The sequence below is a fragment of the Homalodisca vitripennis genome, unplaced genomic scaffold (genome assembly GCF_021130785.1).
Source record: "Homalodisca vitripennis isolate AUS2020 unplaced genomic scaffold, UT_GWSS_2.1 ScUCBcl_3510;HRSCAF=9079, whole genome shotgun sequence".
Lineage (NCBI taxonomy): Eukaryota > Metazoa > Arthropoda > Insecta > Hemiptera > Cicadellidae > Homalodisca > Homalodisca vitripennis.
The window spans coordinates 1,536-23,435 of NW_025779620.1; the positions used below are offsets into that span (position 1 = coordinate 1,536).

Genomic DNA, 21,900 nt, shown 5'->3' on the forward strand with positions numbered 1-21,900 from the left:
TGGAGCTCCTTCATTTAATAGCAGTGTCCCCTCCAAGGATATCCTAATCAATCAATAGATCTGTGGAGGTGATTTTTGAGTAGGTGGAGCTCCTTCAGTGTAAAACCTATGGATGCCTCCTAACTCAATTGATAGATCTGTGGAGGTGATTGTTGGAGTAGGTGGAGTTCCTTCAGCGTCAAAGGATATTAACAAGCATAAACTTGAAGGAAATGCTCCTCTCCGCTTCAGCTGGTAATGGCTGGAACAGTGCTAGAGCCTCTTTCTCAAGTATGTTAATGATTGTTCCACCACATGTCTCATTCCTCTGTGTTGGCTTTGCCACAGGTTCTCAGCGCGATCTATACTGATTGCCCTGTGTCTCTGGAACCGGAAGCTTCTTAGCTACTTAACGAGCTTGAAATAACTCTAATGGGTTAAATATAAAATTTTTCCATTTTATTTTTCAATAGCATGTTATTTGCAATGCAAAATATATTTCAATTTGCTTCAAGTTGTACATAAATTTAGTTTTCTTAAAGTTAAAAAAAAAACTCAAAATTGAATTTCTTAAAAGATATATTTTCTAAAGAGTAAAATGTATGATCGCATGCGAGAAATCTTGCAAACGCACGATCGTAGAGGTCGAAACAGTGCTTAGTTGATATGACTATCAGTTGCAGATAAATAACATATGGTTGTGAATAGTGTACGTGTGGAACTTTGATTGCTATATTTCATGTAATGGTTAAGCCAGGTTAATCTGTGTTAAACATAAAATTATTTTTTGAAACATAAGCTAACTTGCAAACATAAGCTAACTTGCAAACATAAGCTAACTTGTAAACATAAGTTAATTTTGGTTAACGGTTTGATAGTTGAAAATATACATGTGTTCACATGCCAGTAATGTGATGGATTATTTTAATTTAAAATTACTTGTGAGGTAGTATTTTCAGGCAACACAAAATATGTATTTTTTAATGTTAAAACTTTGTCATAGTAAAATTTATTATTCATTGTACAGTGATTATGACACTGATCCTTTCTTCAAGTGGTGAGTATGAGATTATGCGATATACATATCGGTTGTAGTCTGCGACAACCTCCTTGTTATTTATAGTTTACAAAATAGGCTTCCAAGGTATTTCTCTTGTTGAATATTGACATTATTTAGCTGTACTTTTCTATTGTTTGGAGTATAGTAAATTTGCAGCATTAATTTTATCATTTAGTTTGATTCAGTAAACTTTGGTTTTATAGAGCTCATAACGGAAGAAGAATCCTATATTATTTCTCTTAATTTTTGGTAAGTTTGCGAGTTGGTTTTTGTCAAACCCATTTGATTTTAGCAATTCATTTGTGTGATTTTGTAATTCCCATAATGGTGTATGAGTTGTCTCCATATTGTTTGAGTGGTTTGGTTTTCACATCTGAGCTTTAAAATATGTTCAGAAAAAAAACCTGGTTAAGAATATTCACATCCAAGTCTTTAGCATGGATTTTTTTTAGTTGAGCATGGTCTTCACACCAAGCGAAATTCTCTCAAATTTATGAAGAACCAAAAAGATCACTGACATTTTAGAATACAAAAATTCGTAATATATCATTTATTTACATCACACAAAACACGTATACAAATATTCTAGCACTTACTTTTATATTTCAGGCAGTTAACATTGCACCAAGTGCCAAACTATTTAAAGACTTTTTCAGTACAAATTAAAATTTTAAACAGTTATTGCTCGTTAAAGTTTGAAATAACTAAGTTTTCATTGTAATAGACAGATTTTTTGATTTGACAATTTGGAGTTTGCTTTAATAGAGACATTATAATATTATGTTTATGAAATCTGTTGTTTTCCTCTTCATCACCCTTTATAACTACGTATTAAATCGTTTGGCTGTTTCCAGCTCGACTTGTATTTAATCATTTGCACTCTGTGTCTACAGGTCAAATGGACTTCCTGTTTCACACTTCCACCTCACTTTCCACAAACCCCCACTTTTTTATTTTGACAAACCCTCTCAATGTATACCATCTCCTGGTTAGTGAAACTGTGCATTCCTTTGGTCTTTAATTTTACTTCAGTGTTTGTTACTGCATTATATTTAAACACCTAAACAAGTGTGAGTTTAATGTATAAAAATTACGTTAACTTTCTCTATAAACTTCATATTTTTCAGTTTAATTTCTTTTGGTAATTTTCTGATATGTTCCTGGTTGTATGAGGTGGTATGTATATATAAACATCATTATGGGTTAGTAGTTACTCGTATATCAGTGCAGTGTTTTTTAATGAAAGCACTGTGCAGAACTCATGTACATAGTGTTCTGGAGAAGAAGTGGTGCCGAATAGGCAGTCTTATTTGATACAGCACACTTTTGTGTATAAGAAATATTGATGTTGAATAAGGAAAATTTCATGAATTCTAATCATGGTGGGTGTACTATTATCGGAATTTGTGTGGCCAATGGGGATTGAACTTTAAGCCCTCTTCACACAACATTTCCGTGGGTACACCACCATCGGAATTTATGTGGCTTGTGGGGGGTTGAAGTTTTATCCCTTTTCACACAATGCTTCCGTGTGTGCGCGACCATCGGAATTTGTGTGGCTTGTGGGGGATTGAACTTTAGCCCTCTTTATACGTTTCCGTGTGTGCACCACCACTGGAATTTGTGTGGCTTGTGGGGGATTGAACTTTAGCCCTCTTTATACGTTTCCGTGTGTGCACCACCACTGGAATTTGTGTGGCTTGTGGGGGATTGAACTTTTAGCCCTTTTCACACAATGCTTCCGTGAGTGCACCAACATCTCATTGAACTTATTCCATTAGTAAAGTCATTAACGTTATAACATTGAAAATACATCGCTTTAATTGTGTAACAAAATTAAATTTTAAGGGCAAGTGCTTTGATTTTGTTACAGCTTTTGAAAAATCATAGCACAAAAACACTCTAAATTTACTTTTTTCTGCTTCATTTTGTAATTTTTACTTTAATTAAAGAAATAATTTAATGTATTTTTTTTTTTCAAGTTTGTACCTTCTGCATATAAGTATCAAACTATATTATGAATAAAATTGGTACAAGACTATAGTCTGTAGGTCAAGTACAAAACTGAAGTACTGTACTTGACCTTCAGACTCTTGATTGTCGAATTGCTAAACGCTATTAAATCAAACGATGAGTAACTTTATATAAGTAAAATCTCAATCCTGTCAGCAAAAGGTTTTTATATGGCCCTAGGCTCGAGAAAGCAATTAAAAATATTTCTCATCTCCGCAAGCCTCTTAAGCAAATGTAATAATATCTTCTTGTTTCTATACATGTCATCAATCATGATGTATTTGGCTGCAATCATCCGTTCTTGCTATGTATATAGCTTACGCCATTGTTGTGCTGCAAGTTATTGACAGACCATGTAATACTGAGACTCTTAGTAATATGTTTTACAGTGTCCATTGTTTGCTGCTTTTAATAACAATACAATACTTTTAGGCGTTTTGCTCTTATGACTCAAAACAGACAATGATATATAATACTGCTAAGTATGAACTTGAAGTCTAAATTCTTGGATGAAATTTCAAATAATCAATGTAACTTAAGTTAGGCTTTTGCATTTTTATTAAAAAATTTGTTTTTAGTATAAAAATATTTTTTTGTTGGGGTACAGTTTAAGTGCTCAGAGGATCTAAATGAGTACTTTGGTTTACACTTCACAAAACAAAAAAATGGTGTGTTAATACATATCCAGAGACTGAGCTTGGTGTCCTGTTGTAGCCCCAGGCATTGGTCCGCTGCACCGGCACGCAGACTCTGGAGCTACCTGGTGCGCCAGGAGCCGGTGCAAGAGCTGTTCATCCGCTGTGTGTTCGGCAAACGACGCAGTGCGCCCAGTATCACAGAGCTGGTGGAGAGCGTGCGAGAACGTGACAGGCCCGACGCCGCAGGCCACAACCTGCCTGAACCTGTCCGAATCATCCATAAGGAACAGGACTCCATCACTGCTTTCTGCCTCAACAATGTTAGTACTTTCTCTCGGATTACAGTACTTTACATGTCAATTCTGTGGGTGGGAAGGTGTTTAACCTGTTGGATCCCGTAGCCGCACAGTTGCGACTGAGGCAAGTGTGCAGTCGTGGCCCGTTGCCGTACTGTTGCGGCCGCACACAGAGCGTTTTATTTTTGCGTTTTCTTCAACTCAATTCGCTAAATTAAATGACATTCAATATACCGGGTTACTCGGGAGAACACTGGGCTTTCTCGTGAGGTATATTTTGTTTCGCGCTACGATACTTGGCAGCCTGTTTTTACTCTAAACGTCGAGGCGTTTCAGCCGGTTGCTGTTGTTTTGTACACAATAATTATGGCTTCGCGTAAGCATGAGTTGTTTGATCAAGATATTAATGAATTATTGGGCAGTGAGTTTAGTGAACTATCTGATAGTGACGACGAAAGTGATGTGGATATTTTCAGTCGTGTAAGAAGTGGTGATTTTATTTTTAGTGAACTAGTTCGTGATGCAGACTCTTCAACCACGATTTAGGTTATCTCGATGAACCAGTACCAGGACCATCAGGTGATACTGTTTATTCTAATAATCGTCCAAAAATAAGCCTACTTTGGATAGTCTTGACTTGGTAATAAACGAGGTAGTTCAAAAATTATAATCCCAGAAATGACTTTACTGGTAATGAATGAAGGAACTGAATGTAGGCCTAACCCCAAACGTAGAAAGCTACCTCCAATTACCTATCCCTGGGTGAAATATTTAAATATGTATATTTGAATTTAGAAATATCAATAATATAAAATAAATAAACATAAAAATAAAACTTATGAGTATATGATTATGCAGATGCAAAAAATAACTATAATGCAAAGTAGTAACCAAGTGCCAGAAAAAACCCGGGCCAGCAGATGCCCCTGTGCTGCCATAACCCGGGACTCAACAGGTTAAAAACCATTTTATGGATGGTTTCATAATCCAGTGTAAAAACGTTTCAACTTGTCAACCTCTTCTACGAGTATAAGTTTTTTTCACATTTTTATGTTCTAATCTATCAATTAACCATTTGAAAACTGCCTCACCTTCACATATACAAGGTGTAACAATAAAGTAATGAGACTAATGTGAAAAAAAATTTTGATTATCGTTACAGTCAAGTTTAGTGTTGTCTCCTTCAAAGTAGTTCCCTCCTGATTACACAAACTTTTTCCAGCGCTTCTGCCATTGATGGTAACATTTCTGTAACTCATCTTCTGTAATATCTTACTTAATGATAACACTTCTCAACAATTCTGGATTGATTTCCGTCTGCTTTAACAGATCGGCTGCCACATTTTCCTGTGTTTCTCGCTGTTGTGGTTTGAGATTTTTGGGGACCACTTTGTACAAATCTTTCTCATACCAACATCTTCAGTTATTACTAGACAAACAGTTTATCGGTTGATGTTCAGTTCTTTTACAATCATTTTCACGGATAATCTTAGATCAGATCGTATGAGTTTACGCACCCTGGTCAAGTTGACATCCATCTAAGTTGATGGTAGTCCATTTCGGTTTTCATCTTCAACATTTTTTCTGCCTTCACTAAACATTTTACGCCTACGAAAAACTTGAGCACTTGTCATAAACTCCTCTCCAAAAGCCTTCTGAAGCTTACCGTAAGTTGTTGTTACGTTTTTACCCAATTTAACGCAAAAAGAAATGGCATACCGTTGCGCAATATTATCCGCGGTTCCATTTCTGTGACGAGAGACACAAACACGTGTTAACTTATTACAACACAACTCAGCAGTTGCATCGATGTGCCACTTGGACTAGAAGCAGCTTATAGATCAAGGTTTAAAGATATTGTACCCATACAAGCCTGCAGGATTGCCACATCTTGTATAGAAAATCAGTCTCATTACTTTATTGTCGGACCTCGTATTACGAAACACTTTATTAACGTGTAACTCTTTAAAAAAAGAGGAATATAACAATTAATTGGCAACACGTTATCTGTTGTTATTTTTTCTGAATTGCCATGTTGGTCATATCTGACTGGCAGCTTTAAAGTGCATGTTTATTCTAGCTTATATTTACCTGAAATGTGCTGCAACTTTTGGCCATTGTAATGAACTACAACGAATTCTCAATAAACAAAATACTACTCCAGTAGAAGTGACTTTACTGCTGCTGTACTTTCAACTCAAAATTAAGAAAAGTTGTTGTTCTCTCCAGATTTCACCTACACTGACATTAAACTAATTTTACTGCAGTTTAGCAAAAATATTGCTTTTATTTTCAGCGTAGATTGGGTAAAAAATTACTTTTCAAAACTTGAAAATTACAGTGATGTATGGTAAGATGGACACAGCATTACAAGTAGTTTTCTTCAGTGATATCTTAAAATCATAACAGTTTATTTTGCAAGACCAAGAGCCTACTCCTTCCAATTCTGGTGTTCAAGCAGGACAAATTAATAGTTTGGATTGTTTGGATGCTCAATGTTACGAGCTGTTCCAAACAAAACAAGTAAATGAACCAATTAAACTGTCTATTGAACGTGATATGGAACTAGTTAGTCTGGCAAGCCTGGCCGAACCTTTTCTGATCTTTCTTGCCAAATTTTTAAGGGAAGATCTTGAATATAGAGAAATTTATACTTTATTTTGTTTGACACATGCCTTTATATTTTCTGCTATACAAATCACTTCATAATACCAAGCATGTCAACCTGCTTCACTCCTTGTCTATTAGTTCTTGATTTGTTTCTTGAGGAGGTCATTGATACAGATTAGAAGATTCACATTTTAATCTCTCTATATTTTAGGTGAGTACGGGTCTGCTCGCCTTGGCCACGCCACGAGAGGTGCAAGAGATGGACATATCGCTGTTGCTTGAGATGCCGTCTTGGCTGGAAGATGAGTGTGAACTGGACCTCATGAGTCTCAACAAGTAAGTCATCTCAACTCAGCTGTTTCATCTCAATTTAGAGGTTGAGTTCATATCTCACAAAAAGGAGACGACTTGTTTAAGTACCTTGTGTAACACAGAACAAATTCTAATAATGCACGATCGTCTATAAAAACTGTGTATGGAGTACCACAAGCTTCAATTCATGAGCCACTTTTATTTTTGTGTTACATTTAGAAACCGATTTCTTGTACAAAATTTCAATTTCATGTTTCAGCAAAAATTAGTAAAAAAGTGCATGGTTGTTGTTACTATATACATACCTGGTACTAATGAGCAAAAGTTTCTCGAACTTGCAAGATTGTTAACATTACTTTAAAACATTTTAGGATAATTTATTTATTTTTGGTGTAGGATTTCTACTGTTCAAAATTCAGGACTGCTTTTTTATTTATCACCTTGTTGTATAACTTGTGTATCAACAATTAACCAAAAATAATGTTATTTGTAAAACTTTACCTTTTAGGGAACCGGAACTTCTGCCTACTAGCGGATTTCTGGTAATTCAGACACCCACCGACAAACCAGTGGTTCAGAACCCCGCCAACAACCCTGGTGGGGCCACCAGCCCTCAGGGGGGCTTGGCGGGGCAGACGGGACGTGGGGCCTCGGTGGTAAGTCACACCATATGTATACGTGTGTTCCAGTGAAGTGCGTTACATATTTCGTGTTCATTTCATTCACAGGATTGTCTTTAACAGATTATATTTTTAGAGTTGCGAACAAAAGAAACTAATGTTAAAATGAGGTTATGAATACTTTGTTGTGTGTAATCACTAGAGTTGAGGTGAGTCAGCTGCAGATCATTGTACCTGATACTTGTGTTTTGATTGATTGTTTCTACAAACTTCACAATGACTTATGTTTTGCATTTGTGTGAGATTTATTCTGTATAATTCAGTGTCAGTTGTATTTCGTCTCCCCCCCATAAGAAGTCCATACTGACAAATTAGTAAACGTAGACTTGATGAAATGTCATCGAAAACAAGTCTATATATTGCAGTCTCAGTGTGATACCCTGACGTACTTGCATGGCTGTGCCCATGATCCTTTGCACTCCACGCATGTTCAAGCTTTACACTTGTAAGCCAACAGAAGCTGACTGAAGCTTGGCATGGTTCATGCGGACATTTGCAACAGTTCAGCAGTTTACCAAAGTGACCGAAGAGTCAATTATAAAGTATGATACTCTTTAGTACACTATTGTTGAATGATCAAACGTATGTTAGTGAATATTTCCTGTATTCTTGCTGCTTTGATTTTTCAGGACAATGATCACTATTTAATCTGATGATTCAAATTGAATTTGGTACTGTTTATGTAATAAACTACACAATTTGATAGTAATTTTATTTACTCTAAAATATTTTCAGTGTGACACTAATTTTTTGACACTTGAAGTTTGGTTTTATCCTATTCTGTTGTACGTTTTTGTGTGCAAAATGGGAGTAATTTGTGTGTATTCTGAAGAAAGTACCTTAGCGTTCACAGCATTTCTGTAGAACTTGGATGGTTTGAAAGCTTTGGCTAGACTTGTTCTAAGAAACTTTGATTTCCTCTTGGCATTTTTGTGTTTTAAGATGTGGGAATTACTTTTGTTCAGTAGATTTGCGACTACTTTGAGTAGCCTGTGTGTTAAGGTTTTATGTTTAATTTCTTTGTATTTTTTATAATATAGTTTGATTTTTATTCGTTTATAACGACCTTTTATAGTTTTTAAATTTTTCTGTGCGTCTAAATTATCAGTTTTACAAATATCTGGTTAAATTTTCTTTACTAACAAAACACAATTTCCATATATTTTTACAATGCACACAATCATTTTTAACAATCTTTTTATTGACATTTTATTCTGGCCAGCATGTGAAAATTGCTATTTTTTATTCATAGAAAACGTACATCCTGGAGTTCATGGACTTGTTTGGATTTCACATGTCATTGCTAAGGGGTTATTAATTTCACAGCCCACTCATAATTAACCTGTTTCACTATGGCGTAAACCTTACTAATTACAATAATTTATACTATATAACAGAAGTTGTAATACACATTGGTTGATTTCAGATCTACAAGTCACATAATAGTCACTTGGTGACAATCCTCGTGTAACTCATTGCATGTTCTCTGTAACTTGGCCAAGCAGAATCAGAACATACCCATCCTGTTTGCGAAACCCTGCGAGGAAAAATTATTGACTTTTGGAGAAACGGCAAAGAATTAAAAAGTGTTTCAGATGAATTATTTTTATATTACTAGTCGAGGTTAAATGCATTTGGAATGAAATTCGCTTTTAATTATTAGTTCGATTTTTTTTTATTGTACCACAGATGGATTTTTTCCAGTTCTCAATAAATTTCTTTGTGATGTCCCTCTTATTCATCCTCATTAGATTATCCTTTAGTCAAGAACTGTTTTAGAAAAAGTTTTTTCGAAGTTTGAATTAAGAACAAACATTAAACCAATAATAAACTCAGTGTTACCGACACCATTTTTAACGAAACTGCCACCGACGGGACTAAATGTGTGCACGCGTGCCCGACGGTATGTTCTGGTTCTGTGTGGCACTGTCTCGCTGGCGACAGCGGCGGAGCAGCCTCGCCTCTCACGACTGGTGCCACTCTGTGTGTTGGACAGGTGAAGACGGAGGCGGCGAATGGCGCGGGTGGAGGTGCAAGCAAGGGCGGGGGGAAAGCTCTGCCGGTAAGCTGACGTGAGCTGACGCGCTCGCGTCTCGTCTGTCTCTTCCCCTACTGTTCTATCTTGGACCGCACTTGGTTGTTGTGCACACTCACCGGCCATAACAACAAATATTGATTTCAGTTGTCTCTTAAACATGACACCCTACGTTTGTATTTGGTTTATCACTTTGTTTATGGATCAATTAATCATAATATTATTAAGCGGGACTATGTATTAAAGTGCCTACCCATTGGTTCACTTTTTCTTCATTGGAAACAATAATTTTTAGCTATTTGTGGTCATTAGCTGTACTACCAATTTATAATCCACGAATTTGGTTCCAAGTTAAAAATTAATAATATTAATTATAATTTTATATCTGACAAAAATTCTGTTTGAAAACATTATTTATATTTCAATTCTAAAATTGTGTCAACAACAATCAAGTGCGAGTTTGAAATTTTACACAATGCAACTTTTTTTTATTAACACTCTTGCTTATTATTATTAACACGTTTTCTGATTTCCAATGGCAGAAATAATGTAAGCAAACCGTATATTGTAATTTTCCCTCAGATCATCAGGTGAAAATAAATTTCCACTGTATATAAAAAATTATATAAATAGGCAAAACAAAATTTTATTGGAAATTACACGATTATACATTGTACGATCCATTTTTAAGTTTTTGATCAAGTACGTGGAAATGTTTGTAACACATTATTTCTGCCGTTTCTTTCAGCCTTGCTCACTAATTCAGCCTCACTAACGACACAACTACTACAGAGGGTTTACTTCATTCCATCCATTTGTCTGCGGAAACGCCTTGTCTCCCCGTGACTTCACTCACATGAAATCATTCAAAAATTGCTTCAAATGTTAAAAAAAAAACGAATCAAACTGACACCATGATCCGGAGAGAAAAGCGTTTCCGCAGATACGTGGTGTGACATAATGTAACGTGGTGTTGGTCTGTGCTTGGTACGTCTGTCTCTGTCACTGTGTGTTTGTCTGTCCGTGGCCGCGGCCTCGCAGATGAAAGGGCTCAACTTCCCCGGGTCGCACGACCCTGCTTTCTGTCAGTTGGTCATTGACCGCAGCCGCCATCTCTTGAGACCGGTGAGCCCTCATGTCTCTGCATGGAGCCGTTGTTACATAAATAAATAAACAACTCTAGCTGCTTCTTTGGTTCCCTACTTACAGTTATTTTCAATGCATTTAATTGAAATGCAAAATATCAGACCAGTAGGTGTTTTATTCATACTTACTTTCAAAAAGTGGTTCAAGTACTTCTTTTAACGCGATAGTTGATGTCTTTTTTAGATTTTTTTAAAGAATTGATTGCAATATGTGTTAGATTAGTTGCTTCTTTGAGTTGATTTATTTTCTTATAAGTTTGAGAAAATTTACTTGTGGTTCTGTTCAAAGGGTTTGAACAAACTTCAGAAATGTTCGGTGTACAATTTCTTTGAATTTCAACGTTTATTCCGTTCTCTTTATCAAAAATTGGAAATAACTTAGGAGCTCTGTAATTACCTATGTAACTAAACTGCATAATAAACTTCTTCGTTCACTTTTTTTTAGGCAAGTTTAATTTTTTTTCTCTACAGCTGTTTTAATTCTATTGTCTCATTTTCAATTATTTGTTTTACATTTTACTTACAAATATTTATGTTGCGTTTTTAGAAACCATATTGATTTCCTTCTGGTTTTCCAGTTGTTTGACAAAAAATGTGTATGTTGCTGTTGAGATACTGTCGTTTTGTAACTTTTGCGCTTGTCTGCTTGTGAATCCTGTAGTGCGTATTTGTAATAGAGGCAAATATCCGATAACCACCGATACAGAAATACTACTAGAAATATACTTCAGATGAAATGACATAACAGTTTGTTGATTTAAAAATTGAGATTTTAGTTCAGAAAATACAATACCGAGCCAATACAGTTGTATGACCCGATTGCACAAAACAAGTTGCAATAGACCAGTTTTTTTTTTAAATAAAATATCTGCCTAAAACATAATTAGGAAAAAATTTGTATCTTATAAATGCAGCAAAGGAGTAGCTAGCTGACAGTTCCATAGGGAGTCATGCATGTTACAAAAATAGATCAGTACATTTTGAGGATTGTAATCTATCCTCTTATAGGTACAAAAATATTTAAGACAAGGTGAAGCATACTTAAAAAGTTATAAACTATTTAATTTACTCGTCAATGAAACAAAATAACAATATGCAGGTGGTTATGAAGGGGTAAAGGGCAGATTTTTTTGGCCTTAGGTTTGTTTTCTTGAACTTGTGTTTTGAATTCTTTTTTCATATTGGCTCTCAAAATGGCCTATCATGAACAGAAAATGGATTTAGTGGTTGGTTTTATTTGTGAAACTTAATTCATTTACATTTGTCAAAATTAATTTCACAGTGTGTTATGTGGGCTTCACCCGACTTCATATAATGATTTACAGATTGGTGATTTTGAGTAATTTTAATCTATTCCACTAGCTCTTTTCTCTTATTGTGTTTTTGTTCTCTAGCTCTCACATTTAGTGGTCTTTTTGTCTTACATATGTAGGCTATTATATGGGATATGAAAATGTTATACTACAAACAGTTTTTTGAGTACTGCGTGCCATTTTTTACTTGCTTTATACGAGATTTTGTCTAAGAGTGCTTTGGGTTCTATAACTGATTTTAATATTTAATTTTTCTGTCTACTCTACCGATTTTCTTTGTCTTTGTTTTCCAACTCGGGATGTTTTCTAATATTTATTCTGCAATTATTTGCAATTATGACAGACTCAGGGTGCCTATTTTTGTTTGAACACAAGATCTGCTCTGTCTGAAAAAGAAAATTCAACTCCTTCTCTAAATACATTCTTGATGTTCAATTGAAGATTTAGTTATTGACACGTTTGCATTTCATAAATATAAAAGCGTGAACAACAATTAATTGATTAGTTTTTCATATTGTACGTATGTTTAACCTTTTATCTTATAGTTTTTATTTACATCTGAAGAAAAGTATAGTTTCCGATCCTCGAAACGCAGTGTTTTTGTAACATGTGATAACAACGGCAAATGTTAGACATTCTGTTATACTGACTATTGGCAACCAAACAAACCTTAATTAATTGTTCCAATCACTGTTCTTGTTGTATTACGTGAAATACTCTTGTAAGAATTTATTGTAATTTGGTTTGAAAGCCATGACAGGACTAATAAAGAAAAATACAAACAATGAGTTAAACAAAATAAATTCGTATAAGGTTGAATGAAGTGTATTAATTTAAATGTGAGTAGTGTTAATTTGGTGTACTCAAATGTTTGATGTTTGATGCTATGTTGTTTATTTTTCTCCAAACATCAGGGAAGATCTGCACAGTACACTCTCAACAACCAAGCGGTTCTCGCTGTTGAAACGGAAAGTAATTGGGATTACATAATTTCTCTGAAGGTCAGTCCAGTTGCTAGCTTTGCCACTCTTGTTGAAGCAGAATCTCTTCATCGCTTCAAGTGCTAAGCTGCAGTAAAGGTTGAGTATTTCGCCGCGCTCGTAGCTCTGCGTAGTGTTGAAGCTGTTGCAGTGAACTCGCTAAGCTTCTCTTGTCTGTTTCCTCGTGCAAACCTTTCATAATGTTCTCCGTAACGGATAACGTGAACTTCTTTTTCGGAGCAAATGTAATGTTCCTTCTCTTCGCACAGGTAAATGAAGAAGTGTCCAATTGTAATGAGGTTGTGGCTGTTGAACTCTCTAGAAGACATTACACGCTTACGGTTTGTCACAATATAATCTGCGATCAAGAAGAAAGAAAGAACAGGTCGAATATCTAGTTACAGCTGTGTAAAGCATGCCAGTTTTTAAATCATAATTAACCATTTAAATTTTTCTAGTGCTGGGTTTAATGTAACTCACTTTGAGCCTTGGTTTTAGGGATTTCCTGTACTAAAACTGTCCTATTCACATTGGTTTTTAATTAAATTAAGTAACGTTCACGAAAAATAAGATGTAAAGAGTTTATCCTGACATTGAAAATCGAAATACCTATACATACAGCGTGCTTAGATCGGTTGGGAATGGTAGAGGGAGAAATCCGCTATTGAATGCTGGATTTCCGTGGCAGCCATTTTGTGAGCCCATGGAAGTCCTAAATTGTCAAGTAACTTTACATGCAGTGATCATAGAACATTGATATTGCACAGGATAATTATTTAAATACACATCATACGTGTCTTGAAGAGTCTTCTGCATGGGTTCTTTCAGACATTTAAACTAAAAGAAGTTGACAGCTTTGGCTTTGAAGTTAATGATGAGGAAGGCGCTGTGGCCCGTGCGTTGTTGTGATGCAAATTTTCGTATTTTGAGTCGTCTGGCCAAACAGATCAATCTGCTTGTTCAACTTTTTGGTAATGATTTTATGAATGACAATTTTTGGTATGTCCAATTGTGACATTGAAAGGATGCTCAATCCGTCACTTGGCATATTCACAGTACATCTATGAAGCCAACTTACATGTCGACAGGCTAAACCTACAAACAAATGGGGATATCCGTAACTACCACACTCGCCATACCTCCAGATACATCTTACCTCAAAATTGGATCGCACTTTATTGGAAAAAACCTTTTTACATTGGCCAAAAATTCAAAAAATCCTCCCAGACAACCTCAGGAGCTTATCAGGAAATACAATCAAGAGAGTAATTCAAAAGTTTCTAGTAACAAGACCAGTATACTCTCTGGAAGAGAAGTAGATAGTCAATTTAAATGTTGTTTGTTCATGACACTATTACTGTGATGGCCATGCTATATTCATTGTGTCAACCTTTTTCCGATGTTTTAAAATGCCACTGGAGCAATTGGCATTCAGACAGATAATCTTCTTTAAAAACTATCTTTGAACATTAGAGTAATTTCCGTCACGTTCTTGCCAAGTTTAACACAAATAATGATTTCTATGGAAACGCCTTTCCTTACTCTCCGGCTAACAGAAGAAGACTGAGCGATCCACCGTTTTTCAGCTGACTTCTCCCTCTAAGATTTCCACACTGATCCAAACGTGCTCTGACACACAATAGTGCCAATGGCACAGGGTAGCGGGTACAGCGGTTTATCGCAAGATAAACACATCAGACAACGTTGAGCGAGGTTGCTGCTTGGATGGGTGATTGCTGAGCGATCCTGTCTTTGCAAGCAGCCGCCTGCCTGGCTGTTGGTGGTGGTTCCGAAGTCCCTTTTAAACCGTTGATCCCCAGGTTGTCTCATAAAGGGCCTCTTAGCCCCAACTTCTCCTGATGAAGTAAGACGTTCTTTACGTTTACCTTTTACAATATTGTTGAAAACAGGATCTTTGACTACTTTCTGAACAAACCCTGTACATCGTCTAAGCAGTTACAGTCTGCTCAGTGAGATTTTGGAAGATCTAAATAATGGTGGATCACTTGAGTAGCTTAGTACGATTATCTATATTTGTTGACATCTCGTATATTTGAAGTTGGTAAATATTTTAAAACCGCTTTTTATATTGGTCATAAAGACTGGTACATTTCCTTTGCATTCTGAAGAAGTGAAACTGAGTTGCTTCTGGAATTTGCCTCCGTTTACATGAAGAAGCATGGCCTTCGTTAGCTTTTCTTTTTTCAAGTTCTGTGTGTGTGTGTGTCTGCAGTTTTTTTTCTCTGGCTTTGTATTAAATATTATTGACATTACATTGGCTGTTTATTGCCGTTTGTGGGTCTTACATAAGGGAGGGTAGGAAAACTAACAGAGCTTGTTTGTGCCTTGTAACTAACTCCCAACAAGTAAACACTGTTCAATTCACTGTTTATTTCAGATTAAAGACACAAGACATTCAATGTACACATATTCACAATTAATATTTAGATATTATCAGTTGGGGCATCACTAAGTAAGCGTGTCAGTAATGATTGTTATAAAAGTAATATTCACTGTGTATTATCATCTTCTCCGATAAATTATCGAAATTTAATTCAGGCTTTTTGGCAGGCCCATCGCATGTTTAAATTGTTATTTCAGTGTGTTTTACTGATTGAAGTTTTTGTGTTTTATTTATGACATTTTTTTCACGGTTTTCTCATTATTGCTCTCTAAAAACTGTCTGTATCTACGTAGACGTAAATTCTTCATAGATACTTTGTAGTTCACAATTTACTTTTGTATATACGACCTAATGATTTCCTGTAAATAGTTCTAGAAAATAACTTTTGTAGCTTATGTTATGTGTAATGTTTAAAACATAGTTAATGTTAAGATAATGCAAAAACATTTTATTACTCGAAAGAGTACATTTGTACCATTGTTTAGTTTATAAGCATGTACATTGTCTACTTCTATTAGTCTATAGATTGATTGGAAATATAATAAACTGCAAAGGAAGCGGAAATCAAGTAATGTAGTAAATTTAATTTTTGGCTTTCAGATAGTAAAATTAAAATGGAATGTCAAGTACTGTAACACAAAAATAGTTTGAGAAACGAACAAAAAATTATCTCTTCTTCCTAAAAAAACAAACAACTTGTGAATTTTTTTAATATTAAAAATTGTTATTACCGATACTTGGATTTAAATCTGATCCATCTATTTATAATGGTTAATTTTGCATACAATCAAATTTATGCCACTGCAACATTTTCTGGTTATCAGGCTTGTACATCAGTTTTAAAATGTAAACAAACTTAGGGGTTAGATAATAGAAATTCTAAATACTTTAAATTTCAAATTAAATATAAATAGCAATAAATTATTTTATTTGACGAATTAGTAGTTTAAAATTATTTGAGTGGATTCGTATATAATTCGGTTTATAATTTATAATTTTATATAAATTTATACCAATACCAAACAGAAAGAAAATTTGTCAAATATGTCGTAATTTGTATGAGTAAAACAAACATTCTCTTTGAAGTAATTTATAGATCTGTCTATGATGGATTGGGTAGAAGTGTTATTGGAGACTGGAAACAGTCTTTATCATCTGTCTTTGTCTGCTTTATCAGGTAACCAAGACCACTAAGGAGTTTGTTATTCTCTACACATGGTTCTTTCAAAATTAAATAATTTCAAATATTTAATTTAATTGAAACAACCCATTTCAGTAAACAATGGTCAAACGATTTAACCCTTAGAGTGCCGCTGCATTTGGCCAGGCCGTATTTTGTCAATGTACAAGTTTTTAGCAAAATAACTACTTTACAGTGACATATAAAAATTGCAAATATGTACTATCATGTGTGAATGTGTTTTTTTGCTATTTTTTTTTATTTATTTATTGACAAAAGCCATCCATCACTATGGTTCAGATCCGGTTCATTGTGAATATTGAGTTTAGTTAGCTCCATTTCAGCCATTGCACTGAACAGAAGGTAAAAATGGAGCTAAACCCAATATTTGCATTGATTAAACCCTTTCCACCATACAAATGTTATGTGTACATTGGACTGTTTGATGGTAGGCTATACAAAAACCAATTTTAAAGTCAGAAGAAAACGTCTCAAAATGAGACAGTGGTTCACAGACCAAAGAAAAAAAACTATTAAAAGACTGTCATGTGACTAGAATTTAGGCCCTATCAAATACGGTTAGATTATTGGAATAATGTAATACAATATTAATTATTATCTAAAAACAAATCAACATAGACTTGTTTAACTGTAGCTAGAATATAGAGTCTTCAAAAACAGCTGTATATCAGAACGGTTTTATATTTTTAAACAAAGGCACACAGGAAGATACAATTGTAAACGATTGTATAGCTTACCTACATCTTTAATTATGGGGCACTTTTTTGTCGTTTTCAGGGGTATTTTGTATGAAGAGACAGCAAAATCTTAAGTGTAGTTTAGGTCAAGTTTAATTTATTTATCCTTTTTAACGAATCTTGATGAGGCTGGAACAAACATTTTTTTTTAAAAATAATAAAGTCTTAACAATTTTGGGAATTATTATCGTTTAAAAATATAATATTTAAAAAATTATTATTTGTGATCAATTGTGTTCATGGTTCATAGTACAATCAGATTTATACTGTGTTAAATTTAATATTCACAGTCTTTTAAGACATATTTCTCTGATGACAGGAAATATTGAAAAATGTATCAGTGCATAAGGAATTTCAAACATTTAAAGTAATAATTAGGATCATCTTGAATTCATGGCTATAAAAAAACCATCAGAAATAAAGTATATGAATTTTTACACTTTTCAAAATTGATTCGATCATTTTTGTACTTTATGTGTGCACGTCATTTTAGATATTTGAATCTCCAATATTCAATAACTACAAATGGCACATTATTTTAGGTAATTTTTTCATCCTTAATTTCATTTTAAGAAATATCTTTTAATTTATATACAACTTAACCTTTCCTTAAGATTTTCGTCCATCTCTTCACTGAACATCCCCTGAATGCGACAGAGAGAAGTCCTGATAAAGATTGACAGCTTATTTAATCTGTAGAGTGTGTGTAAAATTGTATTACTTCATCCGGCTTTGTTTAAAAATAATTCGGTGTTTTATAGATTCTGGTAGTTATTGAAGATTCTACGTAGTGACCCCTTTTTTTTTGAGAAAGTACAATAAAAAAAATTAATTTAGTTACAAGTATAATATATTTCACATAACACATAGCACATGGTGGGAAGGGTTAATTTATCACAATATATAGTACATGACAGCGTCCAATATCAGACGCTGTACTAAACAGAAGGTGAAATGAAGCTAAAGTCAACATTCGCATAATATATTTATTAAAACTTGAGTATAGAATAAAAGGTTTTGAACTATTTTCTATTGGATTTCAAAATGATTTTAATGGTAAACAAAAATCATTAAATGTTACAGTTTGGAATATTTAAAATTTAAATTCCAACGTTAAAGTTGAATTTATTTTCAATCTTTCAGATAAAATAAATAAGAATTTTACTGTCATTAAGCTTTACATTCAAGCAATAGACAAAGTCAAATCCACTATATTAAATTATATTAATAACTTACAAAGTCAGCATACAAAAAATCCAGAAAATCTAAAAAAACTCTAAAAGATAGATAAAATAATTTAGACCAATTGTGGTAAATATAGCAAAAGGGCAATCTATAACTTAATCTAACATTTTATAAAATATCACATTGACAATTCTTTGGATTTGAATATAATAAAATTGTAAACTAACCAAAGGCCCATACAACTTAACTTTGTGTCAGGTTGTGGGACAAATGGTACTGAGAAGTTTTCAGGAAGTTTTTTTTTAGTTCAGTTATATTTGGCCTCATCTATAATACAGAGAAGTACATTTATTCTAAATTAAATTATAATCTTTATTTTATTTTAGTTTTATAAGAAGGTTAAATTTTTAGTTTTATTTTATTTTTGAAGCAAGAAGTTAACTTTATTTAGTTTATTTTATTTGAAGGAAGAAAACCTTTTCTTGATAAAAATCTTTTACAGCAAAAGTGGTTGTCTAAGCTTTTTGGAATTAAAATTTAAATATCTAACGAGTACAAGCATTGTTGTTTTAAGGCCAAATTAATGAACTGCTAGTTAATAAAAAAATTTTTAGACTAGATAATTAAGTGCAGTTTAACTAATAACAAAATTATATAAAGAGATTTTGTGAAAGTTGCGGATCTCTTTACATTGAACTATGAAATAGTGATTGAGATGATAAGTTAACTGTTGCGATAAGTTTCTGTATTAACCGAGTCAACTATAACTGACTTATGTGAAACAACTGTAATGACAGTTAGTGCAGTATAGTTGTGTGTCTGACAACTCTACCGACAGTTAGTGCAGTATAGTTGTGCCTCTGACAACTCACTCTGCCCACAGGTGCTGAAACACAGAGTAGACAATATCAGGAGAGTCAGTGCTCACCCACTCCTTCCCCTGTGTGAGTATTTACACCACTTCCACTGATGTGTGTACACGTGGTAGCGTTTAGTTTAGTCTAAGAAACTTAGAAATTATTTAAAAAAGTGAAGGATCCAAACAAAAATGAGTTACAGAACGTTGACGTTCACAGTTGACACTTTCAGTTGAAGTTCATCGAAGAGGCAGAAAATGTTAAACCATTAATGCATTGTAAATATTGTTTTAACACCAACCTTAATGAATAAAGCTGTAAATGTTTCCACATGAGGTATTTGAAACTGGTGGATTTCCTTTACCTTGTGATTTTGGCATTTTAATAGTGGCTTAAGGGAAAACAAACACTAACATGCCTCAACGATCTATTCCTTCCCAGACTACAGTCTGAAAAACAACAAGAGTTCTAAAATGCAAAACGTTTATTTGAAATGTTGCATGAACTTGTTAAGGATTTCCCTCTTATACCAGAAATGATAGGATTTTCTGCATCAGGACAAGACAACCTCAACTATGTCACTGGAAATATCTTAAACCGGAAGTAAATTATAAAAACAGAAAGTAGACGCTTTTTGACCGTAGCAGATTCAGAGAACTACATATTTTTATAGTTTTTTGATCTGCGCAATAAGGCAAACTCAACTGTGGGACTATAAGTGAATTCAAACCACCGTAAATAGACACATTTTGACCAAAGTAGACTTCTCAGTCATACTTATGTATATACATAATTACTTTATTGGGACTACAAGACAAACTCAACACCAAGACAAACAATGGCACCAGATATATCGTAGATGACAAAGGATGAAAATTTAATGTTTTTTGACCGAAGTAGGTTACTGAGACCTATGTATTTGTGTTTTCTGGATCTGGGCAACAAGGCAAACTTGGTGTGGCGTTGGAAATATAATCAGTTTGAACCAAAAATGCTCCTACACTTGCAAAACATGATATAAGAGTCAAGTTAAACTCTGTTCCACGAACACTGCAACAATATGCACCCTATGTATGTCTAAGTACGTTTTAAAAATTCCATATTAAACTAGTTACTGAGTGAATTGCTCATAAATGTTTACTAAAGAATTGTATCACAGTCAATAGATCTAGGAAAAAGGTTAGGTGTAAAAATGAATTCATGACTGTTGTTGCAGATCTGACCCGGCTCGCAAGACGGTTCGGTGCAGATGTGGGAGTGGGGGCACGCAGCAGCAGTGACAGTGGCGCGCCCCAGTGGCACATTCGCCAAGGTCACTCGTGTGCGCTTCAGCCAGCACGGCAACAAGTTCGGTGTCGCAGACGGTGATGGAAACCTTTCACTCTTCCAGTCCCAGGTCGGGACCAGTGCGCAGGGCTCCCGCCCCTTCTTTGTAAGTTCCCACACTGTGGTACTAGAGCTAGAATATCTTTAGTTACCTAGTACGAGTTTTGTCAAAATAAAATTATTGAATTCAATACTATAGATCAGGGGTGACCAACCTTTTTTACCCAAGGGCCACATTGTAAAGCCTTTATGGCCAGGCGGGCCAACATCCCAAGGGATTTGGAACCCCAAACAAAACGTATTGCCCGGGGCTTGTTCCAGGAACATCATGTGAGCAAAATATGAGTTTTTAAAAGGTTATTTGGCCCTTGTTTCCTGAATTATTGGTAATTTTCTTATTATTTACTTAGTTGCTTAGGAGTATAAGGTTGTTATAATATATTATTTAAGTTTTTTTAGGTTCTTTTTAGTAGAAATAAATATATAAACCCAGACCTTGTTGGATGTTTAGTCTCTAATTCTGAGGGGAAAACAATAAAAAAAGTCCACCAAGAAATTGAATACATATGAATTTTAATTAATTCCTACTAGGATTGACATAGGGAACATAAATCCTGTACCACCATAAAATGGACAAAAAAGTGGAGGAGTTGGTTTTGTTTTTACATATTTTAAAATCAAAATACCAGTATTGACAAAAAGTTCAATGAACGGATCCTTGGAATTGCTTTAGTGCTCAGACGTGGTGCGAGAAGTGGTTTGGACCTTGAGGTGTGGGTCAGGGGGGATTACGTCGCTGAGCAAGCCGCGCGCATGTGCCATGCCCTTTAACGCCGCACATCTATTTCTCGCCAGCCAGGCAGCCACCACCTGTAGTCCAGTGAAATCTCGTCTTGCCAACTACTTTACTTCTTTTTGAACTACTCAATACTCACACCTAAAATAAATACGGTTCGTTCTAAACGTGAAATCGGCTGCACTGCTTGGTTGTCTCAAAATTTGTATTTTATTTAAGTATTTCAAAAGGCTGTAAAACAAATTTGGTATGTATTTGGCAGACAAGGCGGGCCACATTAAACTGACTCGCGGGCCGGATTCGGGCCCGTGGGCCGTAGGTTGGTGGGCCATG

General features: G+C 34.7%; 1 protein-coding gene across 3 annotated transcripts; it reads left to right on the forward strand.

Moving 5' to 3' along the window:
• Nucleotides 1-947: 947 nt before the first annotated feature.
• Nucleotides 948-20,905, forward strand: LOC124372567 (dmX-like protein 1). Of its 3 annotated transcripts, none has more exons than XM_046830969.1 (7): nt 948-1,036; nt 3,767-4,010; nt 6,808-6,932; nt 7,417-7,564; nt 9,585-9,650; nt 19,472-19,532; nt 20,662-20,905. In XM_046830969.1, the coding sequence occupies exons 1-7, from the start codon at nt 951-953 to the stop codon at nt 20,811-20,813; spliced, it is 882 nt and encodes a 293-aa protein (XP_046686925.1). In that variant the 5' UTR covers nt 948-950; the 3' UTR covers nt 20,814-20,905. The 3 variants fall into 3 exon arrangements, with proteins under 3 accessions (XP_046686925.1, XP_046686924.1, XP_046686926.1); XM_046830968.1 differs by lacking the exon at nt 9,585-9,650 and adding an exon at nt 10,665-10,748; XM_046830970.1 differs by lacking the exon at nt 9,585-9,650 and having other exon boundaries at nt 20,662-20,904.
• The last annotated feature ends 995 nt before the right edge of the window (nt 20,906-21,900 follow it).